We start from the raw sequence: 25,104 nt of genomic DNA on the forward strand, positions 1-25,104 counted from the left end.
CTTTCGCATATTTCACTGAACTGGATCGTCGCGCTGGGTTCGTATATACCGCATACCTGTGTAAATCCGATATGCGATTCAAATTTTCACAACTGCAGAGAAAAATCTTCAAATCAAACATTATTATGATTATTCAATAAATTTCGTTGAGGAATCGCGATAATTTTTGTTTTCTCCCCTCGTCACGTCTTCGTTTCATTTATTCGAGTGGGTTTTGCACTCGGTTCTGCGAAGCCATTCGAGACGTCGAAAATCGCTTTGGATCCTTCTGAGTTAAATTTTCGACGCAATATATTTCTCATGTTAATACTGTGTCAGACTTGGAACTGAAGCATAAAAAAAATCTATAAAAACATTATTTACTTTCCCATGTTTCTTTTGGATGATTAATTATTTACCTTAGAACACTAGGATTGATTGGATAGTGTATTTGTAATTAAAGAACACAACGAACGATTTTAATATCGAATTCAAACCTCCTGCCGGTCTGTAACGTGGAAGGATATTTTTTCTGCCATCAAGTTCGCTAATTTCCCTGTAGGTTAGAGTTTATACAGCGAATAGATAGAACCGTAAGCTAATGAATGTACAAAACCTTTAAAAACGATCATGTTAAAGTTTAATACACTAACGACACTTTACAACCATAAGTCTAACTAAATGTGTCATCCTCCAAGAAGACTGCAAAACTTTTTTTTTTTTTTTTTGCATGCTGAAATTACACGGTGAACATAAAAAAGTAGAGAGTGAAAAGGTAGAAAGTTATTGACCCCAGCCAATCAAAAAACTATAGTTTTCTTATCATGTCCCCGAGAAAGGGAAAAAAGCGAACGTAAGATTGGCAATATGATAAACAACCTCAATATGTAAATATGGAATATACGAATAGTTCCAACACTGTTCGTTGTGCTCGACAAGATTTTACGCAACCCCAATTTATCTATCCACGTTGTTTTCTTCCTCTCGTTTCCTTTCACGTATTTTCATCGACCGATATTTTATTTACGAACAGAGGTGGTTCGACGTTTGTGTCAATTAATTTGCCGATTCCAATCGTACCCGGAACAATTACATACGAGGATCATAGACTATAACATATTGTACTTTATACATTTAAATATACACAGTTGGTATAAAAAAGAATGTAAATTTAATAACCTGTATACATATACCGATAAAAGTGGCTGTGCGTCATGGAATTTTAATTAATTTCTATTCTAATATCTCACTATACGCTCGTAGAATATCCTGGAATTAAACCAGACCTCCATCCTTCGTTTGTTTCGATACTCATCAGCAGCTGCAGTTGGAAGAAAATTTTCCCTGTAGGTATATTTTTTTGCACTTGCAATAGAGGCATTAGAAATAATAAAAATACCAAGTTCGTATTAGCGCGCAATTTGCACAGACACAGTTGGACGTGTGCGGTAAGTGAAACGGGCGTTTAAAAGAGGCGACCTCAATGTATCGATCCGACATCGATCGTCCCAAATAGCTAATCAAATTTCAGCGCACTTCGAAGAGGTCAGCAGGGCGGGTGTTTAGGTCATTCACCGTTAACCCCGAAAGAGCGTTTTAAAAATGGGAAGATGAAAAGTTTGATGAAAAACGAAGAAAGATTCCCTCGTAAAAAAGGAACCGAAACTGCATGGAAGTTCCAACGACACGCGAGAGGGGCTAGAGAAAAGTTCGAGAAAGAATGGAAGTAGGAAAGTTTCACACTCTCCGGAGCATGTTGTACATGTATCACATGTCAACGTAAATTGGTTTTGTTGGTAAATATAAGATGCTCGGGGATATGTGTGCTGGTCACGGTTTATCCCGCGGATGACGGTGTGCGTACCCTTAATCCAGTGCTAGAATATGTTGTAGATAGTTTCCAGAGCCGTAATGGCAGCCGACTAGGTGTATACCCGCGGTAATCCAATGTTATATTTCCACTGACCAGAGAGTTCTTTTTAACAAACCCTATATATATTTGTGCTTAATCCCGCTGGCAAGCTCTCCCACTCGGAAAATATCGTACGGATTCAGCAAAGTACTCCACTGCCTACGCCCCTCAGTCTCATTTGACACTCCACATCGGACAGAGCCTGTGAAATATCACTTTTCCTAATAATTCTCCAGGCCGCTTCAAATGCAGGTGAGACAATTACTACTACCCCATAATACCTCACCTACCTATCGGTAACTCCGAATCGTTTATCAATCCGGACGACGATTCGACTTGATTACCTCACCTTAATTAGTGTGAAAGATCGGTATCAGTTTTGGAAAATCAGAACGTCATTCGCTTCAAGTATACTCGACATTGCATGTCTGTAAAAGCAGATCATTTATATGCGACAGTAACAAAATTTCAACTTCCTTTTTAAACGCTTGTACGTATGTATACATATAGGTGTATACCTATGTACAAGTTCTTTGTTTTTGCGAGAGTAAATTCGATTTCAACATTTTGCTAATACTTTATTAGGTCAGTGTGGTAGAGATTACAATAGATTTAGCAAACGCGAACCAACCAGCATTTGTTTCTCATTGCGTTTGCCACGTAGATATAAGTATAACTCTCTTGATCCAATTTACATACCTATACATGCGTGAGTGACTTCAGATTACGAGAAACCGAGGGAACACTGAACCATCGGCTAACGAGTCGTTTTCACCGTGATAATTATATGGAATATCGATAATGAATCCATCCGAATCCCAGCAAAATTTACTAAGCAATGAGACGCGAGCACCGTCGGTTGCTTCGCTGCAGCCGCCAACCGAATACTCCCTCGGTTCGATAGAGAAACACTTTTTGTTGAGCGCTGAACGAGGCGACTGTGCTACGGTTAAAAGGTAAAATGTTCATTATCGCCCAGAAACTCGTTTCATCCCTTATCACGATGCCTTCGCGTTCCCAGACTCCTCGAGGAGCACAAGGACCATCCAGAGTTGCTCAACATCAACTGCGTCGATCCTCTGAATAGATCTGCACTGATTGCCGCGATAGAGAATGAGAATATCGAATTAATCCGGCTGCTTTTGGAGTTGGGAATTCAAGTCAAGGTACGACGAATGCGTCGTTCATTGGACAGTTGGGTAATGAAACTTTCAGAAAAATGTCCATTCTACAATATTCGCGAACTTTCAGGACGCGCTTTTACACGCGATTAAAGAGGAGTACGTCGAAGCTGTAGAAATATTGCTGGAATGGGAGGAAAGAACGCATGTGGCTGGTCAGCCTTACGTAAGTATATAATACTGAGCATATAGCGTAATGACGGGCTTGAAAGGTGACAATTTTCAAGCGGCTAATGAAATCGATTGCCGAACGGAGCCGTGAAAAACGATAACAATGTAGATTTGGAACATGGAAACTGTGTAAAGATTTATTTACACCTCGATTTATTTATAGAGCTGGGAGGCCGTGGACAGATCCTCGTCAAACTTCACCCCAGATATAACACCCCTGATACTGGCAGCGCACAAAAACAATTACGAAATATTAAAAATCCTCTTAGATCGAGGAGCGACTTTACCGACTCCCCACGATGCTCGGTAGGTGAATTTAATAAAGTAACGCGTGACGTAGGAATGGAACGTTACCCGATAAGTCCTGCAACTTTCTTCGATGACACTCGCTGAACACACGTCACCTTGAACATTCATCGTCGGGAATGAAGTGTTTTTTTTTCTGTAGTAAGCCTGAAACAGAGTTCAATTCCAGATGCGGATGCGACGAGTGCGTGGTTTCCAGCGAGCAGGACTCGCTGAGGCACTCGCAGTCGAGAATAAACGCCTACAGAGCTCTGACTTCATCTTCTTTGATAGCACTCTCGTCCAGAGACCCGCTGCTAACGGCGTTCGAATTGTCCTGGGAACTGAGGCGACTCAGTCGAATGGAGCAGGAGTTTCGTTCCGAATACAACGTAGGATCCAGTTAACTACGTTCGCACAAAAATCCAGCCCAGTGGTTAACCACTGGAATATGAAAAGGGTTCGATTGGCAAATTATGTGAACTTTTAATTGAACTGCAGGAAATGAGAGAGCTCTGTCAAACTTTCGCCACCTCTCTGCTGGACCACGCGAGGACGTCGCACGAGTTGGAAGTAATGCTGAACTACAATCCAACCGGGGAGAATTGGGAACCTGGTGAAAGACAGACTCTGGATCGCCTGAAGCTCGCTATAAAGTACAAGCAGAAACAGGTGAATTCACCGTCTTTGGCGTCTATTCGTAATGAAATTCGAGATTTTCGATCACCCGTCGTTCGGTTTAATTATATCCTTGGGGTTTCCAGTTCGTAGCTCATCCTAACGTCCAGCAATTGTTGGCTGCAATTTGGTACGACGGATTACCCGGTTTCAGGAGAAAAAGTATGATTGGGCAGCTGATCGAGGTTGGTAAACTGGGCGCTATGTTCCCGGTTTACAGTTCGATATACATGATGTCGCCAACGTCGAAAATGGGACTCTTCATGAAAAAACCATTCGTCAAATTCATATGCCACTCTTCTTCCTACGCATTTTTTCTCAGTGAGTTATAACGAGACTATTCTCACGTTAGATAGACGTTAAAAGTAGATGACATTTTTTTTACTAGTTTGCACGTGTAACTCGCAAACTTTATATTATACGTGGTGGGTGGGTGGATAGTTAAACCTGTAACAGCTCGAGTTCGAAACTTCACAATGTTACACAACACAAGCGTGCCTCGACATTCCCACATTTTTCGTTTTGTTTCTATTCGTATCGCAGCCGTAATTCGCAAGCAAATGTTAGATATGTGGTCCTAGTTCGTCAGTTTTCCCTTCTTTTTCAGTCTTGTTTTTCCAATTTATTTCGGGGTTGGAAAGAAGGAGAATCAATTGAGACTGTCTTACGTCTTCGCTTCTTCCGCAGTCTTGTGATTGTGTCCAATCAACCGCGTAACCGTGTAATCCTGGCTTCAATTAACGATACCGAAATAGTTTCAATTCAAATTCACGTTTTTTACCAATCATCACAGTGCTACTGGGCATGGCTTCGCAGCGGGTCGAATACCTGGCTATCGAATTATTCGGCAACGCTTGGATGCGAGAAATTTTAGCAGGTTGGAAGCGTAGAGAACGTGGCTGTATTCCGGGATTCGTCGAATCTGGAGTTATCATATACATCATAAGTGAGTTTACGGTTTCAGGGACGGATAATAAAAATCAATCGACTTTTTTTACAAGCATAGAAAAAAAAATAAATAAACACACAATCACCGCCTTCTCGCGCAGGTTTACTTTTTGGCGAGATGAAATCCTTGTGGTCCGACGGCCTCCTGGAGTACGTATCCGATCTCTGGAACATAGTAGACTTTGTCCAAAACGTTTTTTACGTTATATGGATAAGTTTAAGACTCACGGCATGGTTCGTCGTTCAGGTAAAGCGTACAATGTCTTCTAACGAAAGGAATCAAGTTGTCCTTGAACTCGACCTTCTTCAGTTCTTCTTCAATTCCCCGTTTCTTCACAGAGAGAATATTGGAACGGCAGCGATCCGTGGTACCCACGTGATCAGTGGGACGCTTTCGATCCGATGCTTCTTTCGGAAGGAGCTTTCGCAGCAGGGATGATATTCAGGTATAGATTCAACCGTTTATCCGCATCACGGGTCGAATCCAATTAACGCCAAAATCATCGTTTCGTTTTTCAGCTTCTTGAAGCTCGTCCACATATTCAGCGTAAATCCCCACCTCGGACCTCTCCAGATATCTTTGGGCAGAATGATAATCGATATCATAAAATTCTTCTTTATTTACACCCTCGTGCTCTTCGCTTTTGGATGCGGTAAGAAATCGGTATTCATTCCCCTTATGCCGCAAACGCTCCAAACCTGACGACTGATAAAATTATATTCACACGTTGACTCGATCCTCGAATTAGGCATGAATCAATTGATGTGGTACTACGCTGACTTGGAGAAAATGAAGTGTTACCATTTACCTAGCGGGCTACCGGACTTCGACAATCAGGAAAAGGCTTGTTCCATATGGAGACGATTTGCCAAGTGAGGATATCAGCCAATAATTCATAAACAGAGTCGAGTATTTTTACGCTAAATTAACCACAACGATCACTTCTTTCAGCCTATTCGAAACCTCTCAGTCTCTCTTCTGGGCCAGTTTCGGGATGGTCGATTTGATGTCCTTCGACCTAACTGGCATCAAAAGTTTCACTCGATTCTGGGCTCTGCTGATGTTCGGCTCGTATTCCGTGATAAACGTAATCGTTCTACTGAATATGCTTATCGCCATGATGTCCAACTCCTATCAAATAATATCTGTGAGTCGAATGTATCTGATTATTGGTGTAAACTTGAACAATGGGTTGGGATAAGGAACAATTGCTAATGAATCGAAGTATCGATAACAATCCGTGTTTTAGGAAAGAGCCGATACCGAATGGAAATTTGCCAGAAGTCACTTGTGGATGAGTTACTTCGAGGAGGGTGATACCGTCCCACCACCTTTCAACATGATCCCGACCAGCAAATCCTTCAACAAAGTCCTTGCTTGCGGTAACAAAGGTCGTCCAACCAGATCGATCATAGTAAGTTTCACGTTTCAGACTTTCGCCCTGTTGCTAGATATACATATATGGCAGGGGGGGGGGGGGGGGACGCTTCCGAGCCGCGATACTAACAATAAGAGCTACAACTTAGGTACACCCCTTACTTGCCCCGTGTACTGTGCAACGATATAATTATTCAATTAATTTGCTCTAGACCCGATCAAGTTTCGAAGTCACCGTTACGGTGTAGCCAATATTTATAATCGATGTTAAATTTTTTTTTTCCCCACTTTTTCTAGAATTTACCTTAATAAATTCAGTGAAATACTTTGGTAGGTCGACGTTGAAAGATATTTGCAAAATGTCGCGACAGAATTTTGTCAATTGAAAACTTATCGTGAAATTCAACGTATAATCTTCAACAGTGTCAGCGACACTTATTACATACACGATTATAGGTAGAGATTATTTGCACGTATATCTTATACAATGTGAAAGACGCGAGTCGAGTACTAATGATTATAGCTCGATTCATAGACGCCTTAAGAGGACCGTCTACGCAGCCAGGTATAATTAACGAAACGTTTGATCGCCATGCAATTCACCAATGTATTCGCATTTTGATCGGTGAGAAGTATATTTATAGACGGACGTGGCCCATTTGTTTAATGTTTATATATATATTTAGATACCTGTTGCATTTTTTTTTTTATTTGACCTTGTCGTTTGTATGACACGCAACGAGTCAATAATTAATAATTATTATATGTCGACCAGCCTCGAGGTCCGTTGGCAATCATTTAAAAACACCTCACGGCAGTAGAAAATAAGAAGTAGAAGAATAAAAAAAAAACCGTTCCAACGAGAGTATGAAACGCATGTTTTTTTTTTTGTTCTTTCGTTACATAACACATCAGAAAAAATCGCGAGAAAAGGCACTGGCCAGACACGATACCGTGATGCGTCTCTTGATCCGTCGCTACGTAACTGCCGAGCAGCGAAAACGTGACGATTTTGGAATAACTGAGGACGACGTGATGGAAATTCGACAGGACATATCCACCCTTCGTTACGAGCTCATCGATATTCTCAGGCAAAACGGAATGCGAACGCCGGAGATCGACAAGCAGGAAGCAGCGCGTAAGCGATATGACACAAAAAATTCTAGCAACTGAATATTAATGCAGAAGTCAGACCGCTGTGAAAAAACAAATACAATAATAATCGTAATGATAATAATAACAACAATCAACCGACAAACTTTCAGTTTCCGGAAAGAAGGGACGAGTGATGGAGCGCCGTTTGCAGAAGGACTTCCAGATCGGAATCGTCGAGGGTATCGTTAACGCGGTGATAACGAGCGAGAAGGAGCCGAAAGACGTCTTCAGCCAGATAGCCCGAGCGATCGGCAAGCGAAGCAGCGCGACAAGCAAAAAGGACTGGAACGCTGTGGTCAGGCAAAACACAATTGCCCGCGATCCGATCGGCAGTACGAACGAAGCTTTCATAAGACAGTCGAGGAGAAGCTTGCGACGACATCTTTCAAACTTCCCAGACTCGGACTTGGCATCGATGGACCCGGAACGTCTACTGGAGTACAATCCGAATCTGAGCGTAGTTTCCCCAACGACGCGAATCGCCTACGCGAAGTTCATCATGAGCCGGATAAAGAACGACGAGAAGGTCGTGCAAAGCGGGGAAGGTTCGTACCGCATTTTATTCATATAGTATAAGGCATAATTTACACAGCGGGAACATGTTTCACCCGTTTTTTCACGCGTGTTTTCCGTACGCAAAGTGCTCGTTTTCGCTGTTGCGAACAAATTTGACATTACGCGACTCTGATCTCATGCTTCGTGAAAAAACGGGTAACATACTCTTGTTATGTACAGAATCCTGTACAACAAGGAGTCAAAGGATTTTTGTCGCGCGTATTTGCAATATTCGTCTTCGGCCCGAAAGGACCAAATTTATCCCCTTGTTACACAATCCAAATTTCTACAGCGTAGTAACAGAAGGAAATTTGTGTATCCTCGATTGTAATTTTTTTAATTTATATATTTGTTTGTTTGTTTCTTTTTTTATTTTTCACTCAGGAGCTTCGAACAGCGCGAACGCGTCCCGAAGATCAAGCACAAGAGCGAGAAGCAACGAACCGTTGCAGAGGCAGCCAACGGCGACACCTTCGCTGGCCGGATCGTTGTCAGAATCGATAAGAAAGGGTATGATAAAAGGCATGAGTACAAACAGCTTTGATAAAGCGGGAGAAGCGGGTGCAGGATTGGAGGTGAAGGGAACTGAGCACCGATCGCCAACACCGATACCGGAAGATCCATCCGAGGAGGACGCAGCCAGGAATAAATCCAGCGGCTCACCGCCAAACCCAAAACCTGATTCAAGCTCGAACGCGGCACCGGATGAGAGGGCAAAGAAAGATGAGGAGGAAACTAAAAGGCCGGGGAATGATTCCGGCAAAGAAAATAAATCCGAAGAGGCACCGAAGGCCGGCTCGACTTCTAAGGCTAAGGAAACGGCGAAATCACCGACGGTTGCCGCGGAACCGGAATCTGGTCCACCGATAGCCACAACGAAACTTCGAGGAAAGTCGAAAGCGACTGGACAGATGATGGGCGGATGGATATAATAATTTCATAGATATATCGAGTGATTCTGGAATAACCGATTCTCAACGTTGTTCAATTTGTCAACTGGTCATAGTTATTATATATGTATACATATGTGTCAAAATTTCAGATATAAAGTGGATTACGGAAAATCGTTGTTAAAATTGAACAATTAATTAAGATAACGCAGTTCAAATTCAAACTATTATACATAATTTCATTTCAATTTGTTCGTGGTTAATTTGTTTTTTCGCCCCTTTAGATTTTCAAATTACAATTCACCTCCGTGTGATGAATACATCTATGGGTTTAAAACTCGCAGCGTTCATGTGTATGAACAATGCATTTTCAAAAATACAAATCTCACTTCGCCACAACGACTGTCTGAAATTAAGTGAACCGTTTAATGAAGAAAAAGGAACTTTTGCGAACTCGTCACTACTTTAATTACAATCGCAAACTGTGGAATGGTAGTTTTTCAGTTTTTTTTTTTTTTGCAATGTTTCGTTCCATTCACGGATTACCATGGCCGTATTACCGTTGCTTTAACCTCTTAAATATCGACGATGAATATCAAATAATGATAATTCAAAAATAATTTGATTATACATTATACATATGCGGATAGTGCCCGTTATTATCATTGTCATCATCGTCGTTATTATCATTATTATTATTATTGTTATTATTATTGTTAATACTATCGTTATTTATGTATAGCTTATGTTAATGTTAAACCAAAAACAGCACAGCAGCAACCAGCATCTGCCTTTCTTTCTCAGCATCCCGGATTACCCGCATAATCCACAAGATATTATCGACAAAACACTCCTGTAGAAAGACAGTGTATAGTTAAAAAATAATAATAATCACATTCGATCATATTCCGCATTCTTCATGATACATTTAGTTCGTTCATTGAACAGTATTATTTTGTTGCTAATCTCACAAACTGACTGCAGCAGTTAATATTGTTAGGTAATTCTTGATTCGGGGTTTTAAAGCCTTTGCTATCAGACATTGCGAACGGATTATCATTTGTGAATACGTCATTAGGAAATTCACCACAAGCATCTATATCGAGATTTAATTGATTCGGTTATACATATAACGTCAACGTTTACGTGCAATTCATCCAAAAAAATATGGAAGACGAAGAATTCGTATAACGTACCTGTGAGACGCAGTTTTCGTTGAACTTTCAGCGGATTGGTTCTTTTTCTTTCTGTTAGCCAATTTGTCTTCCTGCGTTACATACAACAAGTCAGTTGGGCATATATTATATAATGTATGTTCCAGTAATTTACCTCGATTAATTCGCCAATTTTTGCACCTTTCAAATAGCTCCGCGCATCTCCGGAATGACCGACGTCGTTGAAAGCTTTCGTCGCATCTTGACCCGCGTATTCCAATATAGAATCTCTACCGCCAGGATGCTGGAATGAATAAGCAATGCAGGATCTTCTGGATAAAGAATTAATCTAACAACGGTTATGATATTGAATGCAAACGTCACTGCCAGGCTTTTCCGTCGTCTGATGCACGCAGTTTATTCGTAATATCCGTCACCACAAGGCCCAAGATTAGACGAACGATGACTGACTCATGACTCGTGACTCGTTATTGCTTAGCGTTAAATTCTTGAATTGAGATTGAACTACAATAACCGCAATTTTGCATTCGGATACGTCCGTAAATGAAACCGAATGAGAAAAGAGCAAACTGAGCGTTCTCTCTTTCTGTGTATAACCGACGTTTTTATTCACTATTAAGTATAAGTATCGTTAAAACGGACAAGTTTAATTTATTATAATAAATGAATAGCATGAATAAATCTGTATAATTTAAACACTTAAATTTCCCCCAGCACCATGACTCAATTTTCATTAAAATCTATAATTTTATCTTCACTCTATCGCATCGTAACGATACGAAATTTGCACAATCCTCTAAACTGGGGGATAATTGATTATCGCATCCGACAGTAAAGAAGCAAAGTTCTGCACGCACCTCGTCTAGATTATTTGTAACATCGAGTACATCGTCGTTGATTATTATCCATACTCTTGCTCCGTTGGTTCCGTCATTCTTTGACACCTCCTCGAGGGAGTATTTGCTCATGGGTTCCGTCATCGGAGCGAATTATTCGCGCAACGAGAAACGCGGTACTGCCTTTATCCGAAAGTCGAGCTATCCTTTTATCTAGACATAATTCACGCCGAGCGTGTGACGGTATCTCATTGGTAACAATTAACCTACGATAATTCCGATAAAATAATACCAGCCTGTCTGCCTTGCGGTGGCGTGCCGTAAATCGCGAAACGTGGAAGCCTCAAAATATTAATTGACGAAAAATCGTAGTGGTAAAAAATGCGTATTCGGTTAATAGCTTGTATAATATACGTATGATACGTGTTGCCGCGAATTAGCAATAATCTTTAATGATATTTAAAAAATTTCAAAATGACTCACAATCGACTGATATAATATTACAAGTGGTGTATGAAGAGGTACACAATCGCAATTATACCGCGATCATTGTCACAGAAATTATCCGGGTATACAACACTAATCGATCGATTATTTAACAGTTAGAAAAATGTATCCAAGAGAAGTATGCTGCTTGTTTAACCGTTATATCTATTACAAAACGATACGACCGACGAGTTTTATTATAGATAAGCTGATACCTAATCAGCAAATTCATCGTATACAAAATCCTGCTTCAAGTTTTTAACTGTTTCAAAATTCATTAACTTACCGATCATAAACGTACTAACTATGAAGGACGTATTATATTAATACGAATTTGGTTGATTTTATCCGCGAATATTCACAAGGTTGATGTTCGTACAATCAGGAAAAATGTTTAGATGTTAATGGCAACCGACATTGCGTCACCGTGATTAACTTTTAGATTCAGTGCACAACAACTCACCAAATTTCGTATCGAAGCATCCAAAGAAATTACTCAAATTATTTTGCACATGAAATATTTTTACCATTTGTAAAACAGTTTGATACCACAATGTGAAAAATAATGTTTTGCGAGATCAGATCTACGCTATACAATCATTTTGTAAAGATTTGATTGAAAAATTAATAACATGAGCTTCGACCTCATCATTTTAGTTCAAATGGAAAGTGTTTGCCTTCTGGAAAATTTTATCCTATGTTTATTACAACATTTTTCCACTTTTTTTCACGTCCCTGTTATTGCAATTCTTTTCAATTAATATCTGAAATCGGTTTCTTTGTATTTTTCTCTTTAAATAAACCTCATTACACTGTTACAAGATAGAGGGTTTGTATTGACGAGCGGTCATCAAACTATCTCCATACTCATATGTTATTTCGGGTACCCTTGGGTCAGATCTCGTCGATGCTCTCGATTCGGGGAATGGAGAAAGGTTTAAGAAATGAGGTGAGGAAAGTTTGAGAGAGAAATCCAACCCTCGAGAGTGGAATCGATTGCATAAATGATTTATTGGAATAGTGATGAGTGTAAATGTGTAGTTGAACGAACAGGATTTTGGAATAGGTGAAATTGGTACTTGGAATTAGGAGTTGGTCTGGATGAGTTGCAAAGTAGAAATTAATCAATTGCATGCTGGAACGGAAAATGAATTGGAAGTTGATAGGTAAACTGTTGGAATTGGAGTGTTGCTAGACACAAAAGTGTGATTGCAGATTAATGGGGAATAAAATTGATGTACCAAAACACGGAATGTGTGAGAGTTAGCAAGTAGAAACAATAAATAACGAATTTAGGGCCAGACGTAACTACACTGTAGAAAATGTCGTTAAATTCCTTGTAAAAATATTTATGTATTTATTCATTTATTAAAATAAAATATTTAAAAGTTTATTAATTTGGTTGTAAAAGTGTATCAACAAATAATTTTCATCGACAAGACTCAACAAAAGTACGCGATCAAATTTGAATTCAACCAAACAGGAACTGGATTTCCTTCGAACACATCATGTCGTATGTACACCGATCCAAAAAAAAAAAAAAAAAACCAAAGTTACTTGAATCCATAGAGGCCACAAAAAATAGTCACAAAATTCTCTAACTTTCCCTGATGACATTATAAAGTTTTCCAAACTAAAATTCGAACTGGTAGTGCCAATCTGAGGATCTAAGAAATAATGTTATGAACGAGTCAGTTTTCAAAAACACGTGTATGATCTATTCAATGGCCATGGAATTGGCCACGTGGCAAAAGAATTGTTCTTAGAATGCTTTTTCATGAGGAAAGCACTAGTCTTTCTTTTTCAATTACCGAAAATGTCTTGACTTCTTCCTTAATTCCTATTTTTTCCTGATCAGTGGTCACATGTGACGATTATTTTGTGTCGGATTTAACTGAATTTATAAAATGGTAACGACCAGTTTTCCACGAATATGATAAATTTGAAATACATCAAAAAGCAAAAATTATGAAAATCAGTTTTTCACGAATCTGGTAAATTTTAAAATCATCGAATAACAAAAACGATACAAACCAGTTTTCGACGTATCTAGTAAATTTTAAATTCATCGAAGAGGAAAAACTTTCCAACAGATTCCATTAAATATTCTCGTCCGCATTACTAAGACACAGTTATTACTAATGAGCAGGAAATATCAACGATGTTCCTCGAACTCACTTGAAATTGAAATATTTTTCGAAGAAATGTTTATAATGCATCTGCTTATTTTGACCATATCATGTGAGGCGCGAAATAATATTTAATAATATTACGATTTAGTCTGTAATATATCGTCTCCCAAAAGATCGTAGATTTCAAATATTGAATATGAGAATATTTTCCTAACATGCTCTTATCATTGTAATTATATTCCATGCCAGTGTTCGAAATTTGAATGACGCGTGACGTAGCGCGACACGCAACTTCGATTTCGAACCGAACCTAACCTAACCTAACATCGTTTTGACGTCTCGAGAACTCGCCGTGAATATGTACACAATCCGTCCACGCATACTTGACGTACATGCGTGAACACAATACGTTTATACGTTTATACGCAAATTTTGCGAGGGAAACGAAGGAACAGTTTTTATAAACTGTTTCGAGAAATCAAACTATCAGCGAATCGCAAAGCTGATTGAATTCTCACTCCTCGTCGTTAACGGGGCACGGTATCTATTCCTTACAATTATTTAATTACCCGTTGAGAAAATAGGATCAAAGAAGTGCTTTCATTTTTTTGTCAGTGGAAACGATTACTTGTAATGTGAGCAACTGACGAATCCAACAAGATTACAATGGCATTGAGAATTCAGTTCAGTAGTGAATCCACGACACATCAACAATCTCATGATCTGTTGTCGAGCCCGATCAATCAGCCTGCGTAGTTGATTTAACCCGCCAACATCATGTGAGTAAATTCTCATCGCTCAAATTGTATAGTCAGAAGTTGTTCGTATTTTTCAGGTGTAAAAGTTTGGCGTAAAAATTTAAACGTATATTCTGTATTCTTCACGTTCGCGCAGGGATGTCGAACAAGTCTCGGAAGAAGCGAGCAAAAATGAGGAGCCAATCGACCAGACCGAGAGTCAACCTGTTAAAAGGCACTGCGCTTCAACTTCCCCTAATCAAGTCGCGTCGACGTCGGATATTAAAGTTTCGACTGATTCAAAAAATTCTCATATTCGTATTGTCAAGGGTACAAAAAAAATCAGGATCGACTCGGGTGATTTCACTCACACGAGCGACAAAAAAGGTACGCATGACTCGATATTGCATGTAAAAGGGCTGATAACAATTAGACATTTCTAGACTAACCACTTCATAAATTACTCACCCCTGTGCAGAATTGTATAAATTTAACTGTGATAAATAATTTGAATGCAAAATGCTATTCTGAATTAGACGTCAAACGTATTATATGAAAAAAATTGATAAAAATCTTTTTATTATAATATAGTAAACATAGAATGAATGATGTGATCGACTTTTCGCTAATTTTCATAAATTATAGTCACGTTTTTAAAATTCTAAGATGGAGCAATTCAAAGTTACTGGCCGTGATTGAAGAAAAAAGAATACATAACACGCAACATTAATGGATACATGTTATTTTTGTTACAGACGCAAAGGATGACGAGAGCATTGAAGCTAAAGTTGTCAGGTCTTTAAAAAGATCGTCCGAATTGTGGTCCATGGAGGACAAGAATACATTTTTCAAAGCGATTAACGAGTACGGCAAGGATTTTGATGCCCTTCAAAGTTACTTTCTGAGTCAAGGAAAGAAGAAAGGAGTAGCCGAGCCGAAAAATAAAGAGCAAATACGTCACTTCTATTACCGAACATGGCATAAAATATCTAAGCATCTTAAATTCTCCGAAGGTAATATAATTTGCTGGATACATGTGCAGTTAGTTTAACCTTTAGTGGCCACACCTCAACCATGCCACATAGCAGCCGCATGGGGTAACTCATTACCCCACGCTGAAAAACCTAGTTGTACAAGACATATATGGGTGTTTTAAGACTTCTAACCGATTGTTTCATGTTTGTTGAAGAGTTCTTCAACATTTCTAATGATTTTTATCACAATTGTCTACTACCGGCGGATGTCGTTACTTGTATCAATTTCAAAGGTTTTAGACCTCTAATTTCACTTTTTCTGAGCATGGGGTAACTAGTTACCCCGTGTGGCCGCTAAGGGTTAATAAAATGATTCACTCTGTTTTTTCTACAGATGTTAAAAAAGCTTCCCAAGAATTGTATGGACTCATTAACTACGGCGAATTGAGAAGAAAAATGCCGAGAATGCACGAAAAAGCTCAGCTTAAATTAAACGAACTCATTTATTGGGGATCCACGCAAGTTAGATTGAGAGGAAAAACGTTACGAATCAAAACTCCGATTTGCAGAACATTGAGGAAACTTAATCAGCTTGAAGGTGTTTATTACTTCAACCTCATATCTCGTTTTCTCACAAGAATGTTGATTTACCAGTTCAAAATAAGATTTCTCTCTATCTTGTGTCTCTTTTGCTATCCACCGACCGTTTCAATGCATTTCTGCTGACCTATAATTTTGACCCAGTTTTGATAGCCTACTGAGACATCTCATTAATAAAAAACAATTGCATCAGATTGGCAGGAAGAAATAAAGCTTCCATCAAGAGTGAGCATAGAGTTACGCCCTGGGAACAATTTGGCTTGGTGGCAAGTGCAAGCAGCTGCAATGAATCCGAGAGTACGTGCCCTGGTTCCGATTCAACGTCGCTTATCAACATTATTGATATTCTTGCAGCAACGATGGCGTTCTTCAAAATACAAAATCGTATCCTTAAATCAACAAGAATCTATTTCTCCAAATATCAAAATCACCTATTGCCATATAAACATCCTTACATCACGCTAGTGCGCTAACATTGAGAGCCAAGCAGGTGGAGATTTCAAAGAATCCAGATTGTTGCGGGTAGCCCCACCCGACGGATGTAAGATATCTTTGCCAACCGTTAATCTTGGAGAATACCTCACTAGCGATAGCGTTAGTCTGAACTCCTATGAGAAAAAGCTCTGTCTCAAAAGTTCAAAACTTGAGCTTCTTGGATCGGTGCAACAGTTGAAAGGCGTTCGTAGAAAAGGAATAAAGAAAAATAGATCTGATAAAAGATTACGGAGTCGTACGGAAGATCAGGCACTTCCCACAGATAACAACAGCGACGTCGATGCCACTGATTCGACCTTAATGGATAAAACTTTATTTGGTAATGATCGACCGGTATCAGAACACCCAAATGGACCCAACAGGTTTCCTGGTAGAGAAAATGTGTCTAGAATACGCCTAGGGTGGAACAACGAAGAAGCAAATACCATTACAGTTGGAGATCTGTATCTTATGGTATGAATAAATGAGTTTTTGAAAACATATTTCATTTCGTTGTTACCGCTCTGAAAATTAATTATAATTTTCACATATACTTATGATTCGATGAAGACTAATAATCTGTTTTGCTTTATAGTTTGGTCGCGACTCAAAAATACTTTTAGAATATTGGTGGGACCCGCCGAATAGAGAGGCGCAAATGCAGCTTACAGACAAGCCAAAATCGATTAGCAGTTTTTATGACGACACTTTGTCTTTGGCGCTGCAAAAATTACTGTCCATAGCGAAGCACAGTTATGGCTCGAGTAAGGTAATGGATCAAATTATAACAGTTTAGATGGGCGCGTATCATCCAAACGGTCCAAAGCAAATTGATTAAATTTTGGTTGATTTATTTTAGGGATACGAAAACAATTCAGGAAGCAACGAAACAGTCGTTTCGTCACGTATTTTGTCAACTAAGGATTCGACGTTTAGACGCCCTCTGATCCCGCAGCCATATCATAAAATTGGTCCGTCGGATTCTTTCAAATCCCAGCTTGACGTAAGGCGAAAATGTATTTTAATGTAAATTTTTTGTTACAATAACTGAGAATAAGGCTGAAATTTATTGCAATTTTGACAAGAGTGGCAGGACAACAGGACAAGTGTAGCTATTGAACGTGTTAATTGGAATACTTCCATTCTGTTTTGTAATCTTGAGGCAAAAACAGAATAAAAACCTCACTACAAACTCGAAACCGAGGAACTTCCGTAAAAAACTGATAGGTTTTAACGTTACATGATAAATCGTGCAACTTCCGTCGAAGCAAATTATCTTTTTATATATTATATCATTTTATTTTGCAAGTGTTTCTTTGTCGTATTCTTGACATTTGTCCCCGCGATAATGATATCAGCGAAACTTTCCGCAATTGGATACCTCACTTTGAAACTAATAATATTCGTATTAAATATTCGAGCACCAAAAGAAAAACGGTGTATACAAAAATGCGATATAGGAATGACATTCCTCGTTTGCTTATTTATTCCTTTTATTTCAGAAATTCAAATACCGTTACGGTAAACGAGCGAGGACGGTGCGGCAAAAAAATCTCGTTCAACGCGTTGTGCCTACGCAGATATCAAAGCCTCCCGACAAACCGGCGGCCTTTATCCACGAAGAATCGGGCGGACATCCGATATTGCAGGGTCCGATTAATAACGAATGTGAAAAAAATCTAGATGCTGATGAGTTTGACGAGCAACAGGGGGATGAAACAGAGAGAAAACATTTCTTAGGCGTATTGTCGTCCGATGAAGCTCAATCCAACAAACCATGCAACTCGATAATAACTAGTGCAACTCAAATCCTCAAAGAAGGGGAACAACAGTGGTTAAACAGCGAGGTGAATATCAACGATTATAAATATCTGCCACCGCGAAAAAGGCTTCAAGAGAAAATTGGTCAAAACAGCAAGTTTTTCTGTTATTTCAGGTCGCCGACTTTTCGCTCAGCAGCTTTTTAGGTCAGCTTGAATCGTCGGTAAAAATTTCTCAACAAAGTCAAGTTGGAGGGCATATTGCAGAAGATACTCGACCAGCATCAGACGTGAATATCAATTATACCTAATATATATATATTTTACGAGTGACAAAAAATCTTTGAAACATTGAGCGCCCTTTGTAATTTTCTGTACGTGTCATTTACAATTCGAATTACACGAAGCACCACACGGACAATTACTCGGGAATAGCGCGTTTCTTCCTGTCGTAGCAAAAATGATTCATGATTCGATTGCCGATACGGCGTATAGTCCTACAAATATCCAACGCGATTCCGCGAACGGAACAAGGCAACTAACAACTGAACATGGCATAAAATCAAGTTCATTTTCAGGTCGTATCACAAATGCAGGGACTGATGGGAGAAAACAGCGTTGATTACCTCGCGAAATTCGCCAATCTAGCATCGCAAATAGCTAACGACGACCATCACAAGAATAAATGAACTTACATCGATATAATCCATAAATGATGTCGAAATCTGCAGATGAATTTGAAGTGTAAATAATAACAATAAAAAAAAAAAAAAAACTTTTTATAACAAACACATCATTTTGCTAACGACAAAATCATTGAAGAAAATGATAGACCATAAATTTCGCGGGAAAGATGCCTAAAATTTACCGTTACAAGAGGTTTAAAAATACGTAAAGCTCTATTTTCTTATACCTCTTTTACAAGTCACCGTTTCTTAACGCGTGTAATTGGGGTTTTTAAACTGGTTCTTTGTACTAAATATACATTGCCAAATACTATGATTCACAACGTTCCCAGAACGAGCCAATCAAGTGCATATGACGTGCGCCTGACCATGAATCCTGTCTTTCCAAAATCAACTTTTCAAGATTGAAAGATTTAAATAGTAGGAGGAAAACCCCCAGTGTAAATGTACACTTGGTAGAAGATGAAAAAATCTTCGACGGCAATATTTACTAATTTTTCACAGTAAAGTTCGTGATTATTTCTTGGCTTTTCTAATGAGCTTTCCAACGAGACAAATTTGAAAATTACGCCTAAATGATGTGGAAAAAAAGCTCGATTTTCCTCTCTCCAGAAAAAAAGTCATCACACTTGTATGTATTTAGATTTCCATTAACACGTAAGCATTTGTTTACTTCTACTTTTTCTGTTCAGTGTTTGAGAACGGTAAATAATTGCTGTATTCGACAAAGAATTATGTATCGGGTGGTATTATCAAGTCGCAAAAAAAAAAAAAAAATTATTAACTTCCGGTTAACGCTTTGCTTCTTCGCTTGTACAGTAGATATCGAAAGGACAATCGAATGAACGGAAACTGAACGCTTGGTATTTTCCTCACCGGGGATTACACAAAACCTCAACGCGGTCAAGGCATGAGGAAGAAATAACACACGTGTATCCGTAAAATGATTCGTGCATGCGTCGACAAAATCGTTTCTTACCACAGTTCTGGATTATCGGAATTAAACATACACGTACGAGGAAAGTGGCAATCCTCACGTCATATTCGTTTTGTTCCTCATTTTTTTCTTAAATAATTATTACGTTAATGGAACACCCTCGAGTAATCTGAAATTTTTTTCAGTTATCCGGTAAGAATCATATAATTTTACGAGGGCACTCATTTTAAGACTTTTTCCGAAGTGATATATTTGAAAGAATTAATATTATGATTGTGTCATGTCGGTAATAAAATTATTATCTTGATGATACTATTACGCACGTTCAAATTACTTACAAATATCGCAGTTATACTGTTATGTATAATATATGTCGGTACGTGATATTCTACACGCGCTTTCTTGCGCTGTGATGTTTGAGGGATCATCCCAGTGCAATGGGTCGAAAAATAGCTGATTTTCGCGATTTTCTTCGATGATTAAAATACGCTAATCAATCTGTTTTTTTATGTCAAATCAAAGCACTCATGCAGAACAAAACATAAATTATTAAACGCTTATTTTGATTTTTTGATATATTTATTTTATAGTATTGAAAATGACTTCGATAAAAAAGGAGTCTCCACAGTGGACGCGGTGGTCGCCATAAATATTATCTGAAAAAAAATTTGCAAATAGATTATTAATCAGTATGAACGCCGTTATCATGCTATGGAGATTTTTTTTTTTTTTTATCAAAATTGACAAAATATCTGCGGTTTGAAAAAACGTATCGAATTCAGCCCATTTTTTTGACATATATTGAGAACTTATTATCGTGTAGTGTTTAAAAATCACATTTCAGATCATAAAATCTGTGTGAATTTTTTTAGATTTTAAAAACTGGCGTTTTCGGAATTGTCTTTTTCAATTATTTTTAAATTTCACCGATGGCTAAAAGAATCCGAAAAAATTCCGAGAGCTTTCTGGGTCGTTATGATCATCATGCTAAAAAATGATTAAAATCAAAAAGGGCGAGCTGCTAATTTGACGTGGAATCCCCCATATGTATACCTATATTACCGTTCTACGCCCATATTAGAATAATTTAAAGTAAATAATTCAATTGAGGTAATTCATCCCAAAATTTTTCCTTGAGATTTCCTATGCTTACATTACATACATTTGGACCAAAAGATGATAAACCGTGAAAACGTGTTCGTCGCTTGCGCATGTTTAGGCATACATCTTTTACTCTAGTACTTTTATACAGATTGGTATGATTTAATGACACGCGACTAACAACCTGAATAAATTTATAAACTGCCGACAAAATAGTCTCAATTATCCGGGCAATCCAGGTACCAGTGAGTGGTTGACATGTACACAAAGTGTGCCGGTATACGCGATTAAATTATATGTTCTCGCAAGTTTTCCTTGTTCGCTTCTCGGAAACAATTACATTACGAAATAATACGTCTTCAGCCTAGCAGTTGTGCATATACCGGGTGTCCCAGACCACTCGTCCCCCCTTCTAAAATCTGGAGAACTGATAATTTTTTTCCTAAAACGTCATTCTTGAACCCTAAATGATCGTTACAATTTAACTTGTGATCGGTCCGCGCGAAAGCTCTTTCGATCTTAAAAAATCGAATTGAAAAAGAAACGAAAGTGTCTTCTGGTCATTCTCAGTCACTTCGTAATTTTGCTACTTGCTTACTTCTGATTGTGTACAGCTCAGAGAGGACATGCTAAGTTTCGATAGAATACGTAAGATTTTTTCGCCATACGTATGCGTAAAACGGGATTTCCAGTTTCGCGTGGAACGGTCACAAGTTAAAATCATTCAGATCATCGAGGGGTCAAGAATGACGTTTTAGGAAAAAATGTTTCAAACGAAAGATGCATATTTTTTGACGTAGAATTCGAATCTGTCATAAAAATACGCATGTCGTATTTAAAAAAATGGGCTTCCTGTTTAAAAAACGCATATCCGGTCTGCACCGGAGGTCGTCAATATCATCATTCGATAGGGCAGGCCCGATATAGCCATGCTGGGTTTTCAAATTTTCGAAAAACATCAGCTCCTCAGATTTTCGAAGGGGTGGACGGGTGGTCTGGGACACCCGGTATATATATCTATATATGTGTGTATGTATGTACGATACGAAAGCGGTGTCGGTTAGCTTCGGAGAAACGTGTACACATTATGAATACGTGAATAACTATATGTAATGATTTTACTTCGAAGAAAAATATTTACAAACAAATGAAAGAAAAAAAGAACAGATTTCATTGAAAATACGAAAAGTAAGTATCCAAATAAATATGAATAAAAATAAAAGACAGATATAGCGATATTTCTCCTCGTACAGCGTGTATAACATTATGCAAACATTTCGATTCGTGCTTTCGAAATGTATGCGATTACATTCGCCCGATATGGTTTACTACATGTAAATACAATTTACGCGTGAATATATTTCGTAACGCATTTATTTATTTTTTAATTTTCACCGAATCTACAGCGCGATGGTTCACAGATTTAACGTGCAATTTATACGCTTACCCACGTTTGGTGCATCGCGTAGGTATTTAATTAAGTATAATTTACGTGTACAAGCGGTTACAATTACGCACTGTTGTACCGGGAAAAAGAAAAAACAATAAAAAATACACAAACCAGATACTTTCATTGTCGCTCAAGTTTTCCGCGATGAGAACTCCTTTGCATCCATAAAACTTGGAATAAATAATAAAATAAAAGTCTCGGTTTTTTTATGAATGGATTACAGTAAAATTATTTCCTTATTTCGTCTCGGAAATAAGCCATGTACGTTACAACTGAACTATGAGGATAAATTCGAAAGGTAGAGTTTGATAAACTCTGAGAACAACGTATTTCCTTGTTCCGTTCATTTTTCACGACACTGCCGCTTCCGATCACGTATAAGCCGGGCCTATCGTTGTTTGAGAAGGAAAAAGAAGAAAAAAAAACAAAAAAAATGTACAGGAGCCCGTAAAATCAGACTGAAAAACGGAGCATTATACACGAATAAACAAATATAAACAGTACGAAATAAGTAAATTAATTTGATCGTTTGGGTCATTTCACGGTACATATTTTGTGATCAATACGTCGGGTTTGTACAAATCGTACAAATGCGCATCAAGCAATCGTAAAAACGGCGACACGCGGATCAAGAGTTCGTTCTTAGCGCGAAAGGTTGAAAAAAGGAATAAGACAGCGCAGAGGACGTAGATAGAATAAAAAGACCCAGAACGTCACTATACACAGCTTTGCGAATGTCCGCGCATGCAAAAAATCGTGTGTATTTACATGAATACATTGTACTCGCAGGCATATTACGCGAGTGTATATTCCAAGAGGCAGGTTTTGGTTCGCGACCTGTTTCTTCCTTGAATTTTAAGTTTAAAATATCTTTTGACTCAGAAATCGGGATATTACCGGAGAATAATATAATATATGGCATGGTACGGTGCGTAAAGCTGCAAATAAATTCGTCAGGTAAAATTACAATCAGAAGCGTAGAAGCGCAAAGATTGATGTCCTTTATCTTTTTTCTTTTTACGCACGCGTATAATAACATGTTTTCTGCTTCCTCAAAAATATCCTGTAACGCACGTGAGGCACATAAACGCACACATATAGGCAGACGCAAAAGTTGTACAGGTATGCAAACACCTACTTTCATCCCACTGGCTAAGATTCCAAATACGCTGCATCAGCGGCTCACGGCGACTAGAACACGTTCAACCAGTTGGAGAGACCAATCTGTGACGTCAATGGCAAATGCTAAAGGATGCGGTGTGATAAATTGCGTCATTGACGTCAATTCAACTCATCCTTCTATACAAAGATTCCTTGCTTTCCCTGATATATGTTATAAATCCTGTGATCGTCGACGTGCCAAGCGTTTGATTCAAATGAAGAAGGTCCTTAACGTTTACATGAAAGGTAGTGCGATATTTTCATAACGGATAAATAAATGTCACTTTATAGAAAAAAAAAAAAAAAAAAAAAAAAAAATGAAATTAGGTCGCAATTCGATCGGGGTTTACGAACTTCATTTCTAACGTCAATTTACATCTAATTTGTAACTGATTGACGCTCATGACGGCGATATTTAACCGACAATAATTTGTCTGCAAAAATATCGAGTACCAATCGTTGTACACCAATTAAATCCAAATTTGATATAATATCGATTGACAAAAAGAAACGTAAGGATTTATGAAACCCTTACAGTTGAAATTATCGCACGATTCCTGCGCAATACAAATAACTAACGAAGAAATGATTATTGGAAGAAATATAAAAGAAAAAAAAAACAATAAACAACAGGTAGCGAAATTCCACATTAGAAAAATGATTTTATAAACATTACTCGTTCACGTTCGTATGTTATGTTTCGGTTTCGTTTCACGTACATTCAAGCATTGTTATATAGGTACGAATATATTAGTAGAAGCAATTATAACTCGTTCCTCGTGTCTTTATTCGAATACCTTGAATCGGACAGTCGAAGGTGTTCATTATCGAGCCATTATCATAATCCTCATCGTCGTCGTCTTGGATCGTTAAACCATATTATCGACTCCGTGAGGTGGATAAAATACCGTGATGGTAACGCACCTGTGATGTCGATACCAACATCGCCGCATCGTTGAAATAAAAACAATGTCTTAACTCGACTAACGAATAACAATTAATCATACAAGTACAGACACGACGTTCAACGAATTCTTCACGCCACTCAAAGTGTGTACAAAGGTATATACGTGGACGAACCGAACCGCGATACTTTCCACCTCTCTTTAACTTCACTTTGGGCGTTCATCACGGAATTACGTTTACACGTAAAATGAACCTACCGCAACGTTGTCGTAGTTTTCCAACTAGAGATGCCCGAAGTGCAGAGCGATTGTTATGCAATAGAGATAAGTAGCCAAAACCACGTAAGATTATGAATGAAAAACGATTAATGGATGCATCGGTAATATATTATGCGAATCATTGATTATCCATCGGTGTTATCACCTGCGTTTCAGTATAACTATAATAATTCTATCAACGCCATCGTATACCGTAAATGAAATTTTCTCTGAAATTTAAAACGATAAAGACAACGAAATATACGTAACGATATGCACACTCCAATTTCTTACATTATT

The 25,104-nt window shown here is 38.4% G+C and overlaps 3 protein-coding genes across 6 annotated transcripts; 2 read left to right on the forward strand and 1 right to left on the reverse strand.

The window, feature by feature from the left end:
- The first annotated feature begins 1,911 nt into the window (after window positions 1-1,911).
- trp (transient receptor potential) lies at window positions 1,912-9,278 on the forward strand. Its single transcript, XM_046632995.2, has 18 exons — window positions 1,912-2,143; window positions 2,615-2,847; window positions 2,913-3,057; window positions 3,143-3,238; window positions 3,407-3,549; window positions 3,719-3,920; window positions 4,030-4,200; window positions 4,293-4,527; window positions 5,000-5,152; window positions 5,256-5,401; window positions 5,494-5,600; window positions 5,674-5,807; window positions 5,904-6,027; window positions 6,107-6,302; window positions 6,405-6,569; window positions 7,448-7,670; window positions 7,798-8,232; window positions 8,627-9,278. The coding sequence occupies exons 2-18, from the start codon at window positions 2,693-2,695 to the stop codon at window positions 9,172-9,174; spliced, it is 3,378 nt and encodes a 1,125-aa protein (XP_046488951.1). The 5' UTR covers window positions 1,912-2,143; window positions 2,615-2,692; the 3' UTR covers window positions 9,175-9,278.
- A 314-nt stretch (window positions 9,279-9,592) lies between these two features.
- Window positions 9,593-24,692, reverse strand: LOC124222241 (cytochrome b5). 2 transcript variants are annotated; one of them, XM_046633015.2, is made up of 4 exons: window positions 24,566-24,692; window positions 10,462-10,590; window positions 10,329-10,399; window positions 9,593-9,985 (listed from the first exon to the last, which is right to left on the reverse strand). In XM_046633015.2, exons 1-4 carry the CDS (start codon window positions 24,644-24,646, stop codon window positions 9,946-9,948), a joined length of 321 nt encoding a protein of 106 aa, XP_046488971.1. In that variant the 5' UTR covers window positions 24,647-24,692; the 3' UTR covers window positions 9,593-9,945. The 2 variants fall into 2 exon arrangements, with proteins under 2 accessions (XP_046488971.1, XP_046488970.1); XM_046633014.2 differs by lacking the exon at window positions 24,566-24,692 and adding an exon at window positions 11,165-11,369.
- crm (cramped chromatin regulator) lies at window positions 14,089-19,095 on the forward strand. Of its 3 annotated transcripts, XM_046633005.1 has the most exons (12): window positions 14,089-14,301; window positions 14,377-14,540; window positions 14,656-14,885; window positions 15,254-15,511; window positions 15,867-16,070; window positions 16,266-16,456; window positions 16,538-17,020; window positions 17,142-17,315; window positions 17,406-17,549; window positions 18,049-18,393; window positions 18,483-18,596; window positions 18,885-19,095. In XM_046633005.1, coding segments are annotated over exons 2-12 (2,256 nt in total). In that variant the 5' UTR covers window positions 14,089-14,301; window positions 14,377-14,538; the 3' UTR covers window positions 18,996-19,095. The 3 variants fall into 3 exon arrangements, with proteins under 3 accessions (XP_046488961.1, XP_046488960.1, XP_046488962.1); XM_046633004.1 differs by having other exon boundaries at window positions 14,089-14,540; XM_046633006.1 differs by having other exon boundaries at window positions 14,089-14,540; window positions 16,553-17,020.
- Window positions 24,693-25,104: the final 412 nt, after the last annotated feature.

This window comes from Neodiprion pinetum, chromosome 6 (assembly GCF_021155775.2).
Source record: "Neodiprion pinetum isolate iyNeoPine1 chromosome 6, iyNeoPine1.2, whole genome shotgun sequence".
In the NCBI taxonomy this organism is placed as follows: Eukaryota; Metazoa; Arthropoda; class Insecta; order Hymenoptera; family Diprionidae; genus Neodiprion; species Neodiprion pinetum.

What these genes read in the sequence shown, in the direction of transcription:
- LOC124222241 (XM_046633014.2), bottom strand. Translation starts at nt 11,287, where the DNA reads ATGACGGAACCCATGAGCAAATACTCCCTCGAGGAGGTGTCAAAGAAT. An exon ending in AAATTGGCGAATTAATCGAG is followed by an intron (nt 10,400 to 10,461) that starts GTAAATTACTGG and finishes TATGTAACGCAG; the next exon opens with GAAGACAAATTGGCTAACAG. An exon ending in ACGAAAACTGCGTCTCACAG is followed by an intron (nt 9,986 to 10,328) that starts GTACGTTATACG and finishes GTCTTTCTACAG; the next exon opens with GAGTGTTTTGTCGATAATAT.
- crm (XM_046633004.1), top strand. An exon ending in GTTCTTCAAAATACAAAATC is followed by an intron (nt 16,457 to 16,537) that starts GTATCCTTAAAT and finishes ACATCACGCTAG; the next exon opens with TGCGCTAACATTGAGAGCCA. An exon ending in AACAGTGGTTAAACAGCGAG is followed by an intron (nt 18,394 to 18,482) that starts GTGAATATCAAC and finishes CTGTTATTTCAG; the next exon opens with GTCGCCGACTTTTCGCTCAG.
- trp (XM_046632995.2), top strand. Translation starts at nt 2,693, where the DNA reads ATGAATCCATCCGAATCCCAGCAAAATTTACTAAGCAATGAGACGCGA. An exon ending in CCGACTCCCCACGATGCTCG is followed by an intron (nt 3,550 to 3,718) that starts GTAGGTGAATTT and finishes GTTCAATTCCAG; the next exon opens with ATGCGGATGCGACGAGTGCG. An exon ending in ACTCCTATCAAATAATATCT is followed by an intron (nt 6,303 to 6,404) that starts GTGAGTCGAATG and finishes TCCGTGTTTTAG; the next exon opens with GAAAGAGCCGATACCGAATG.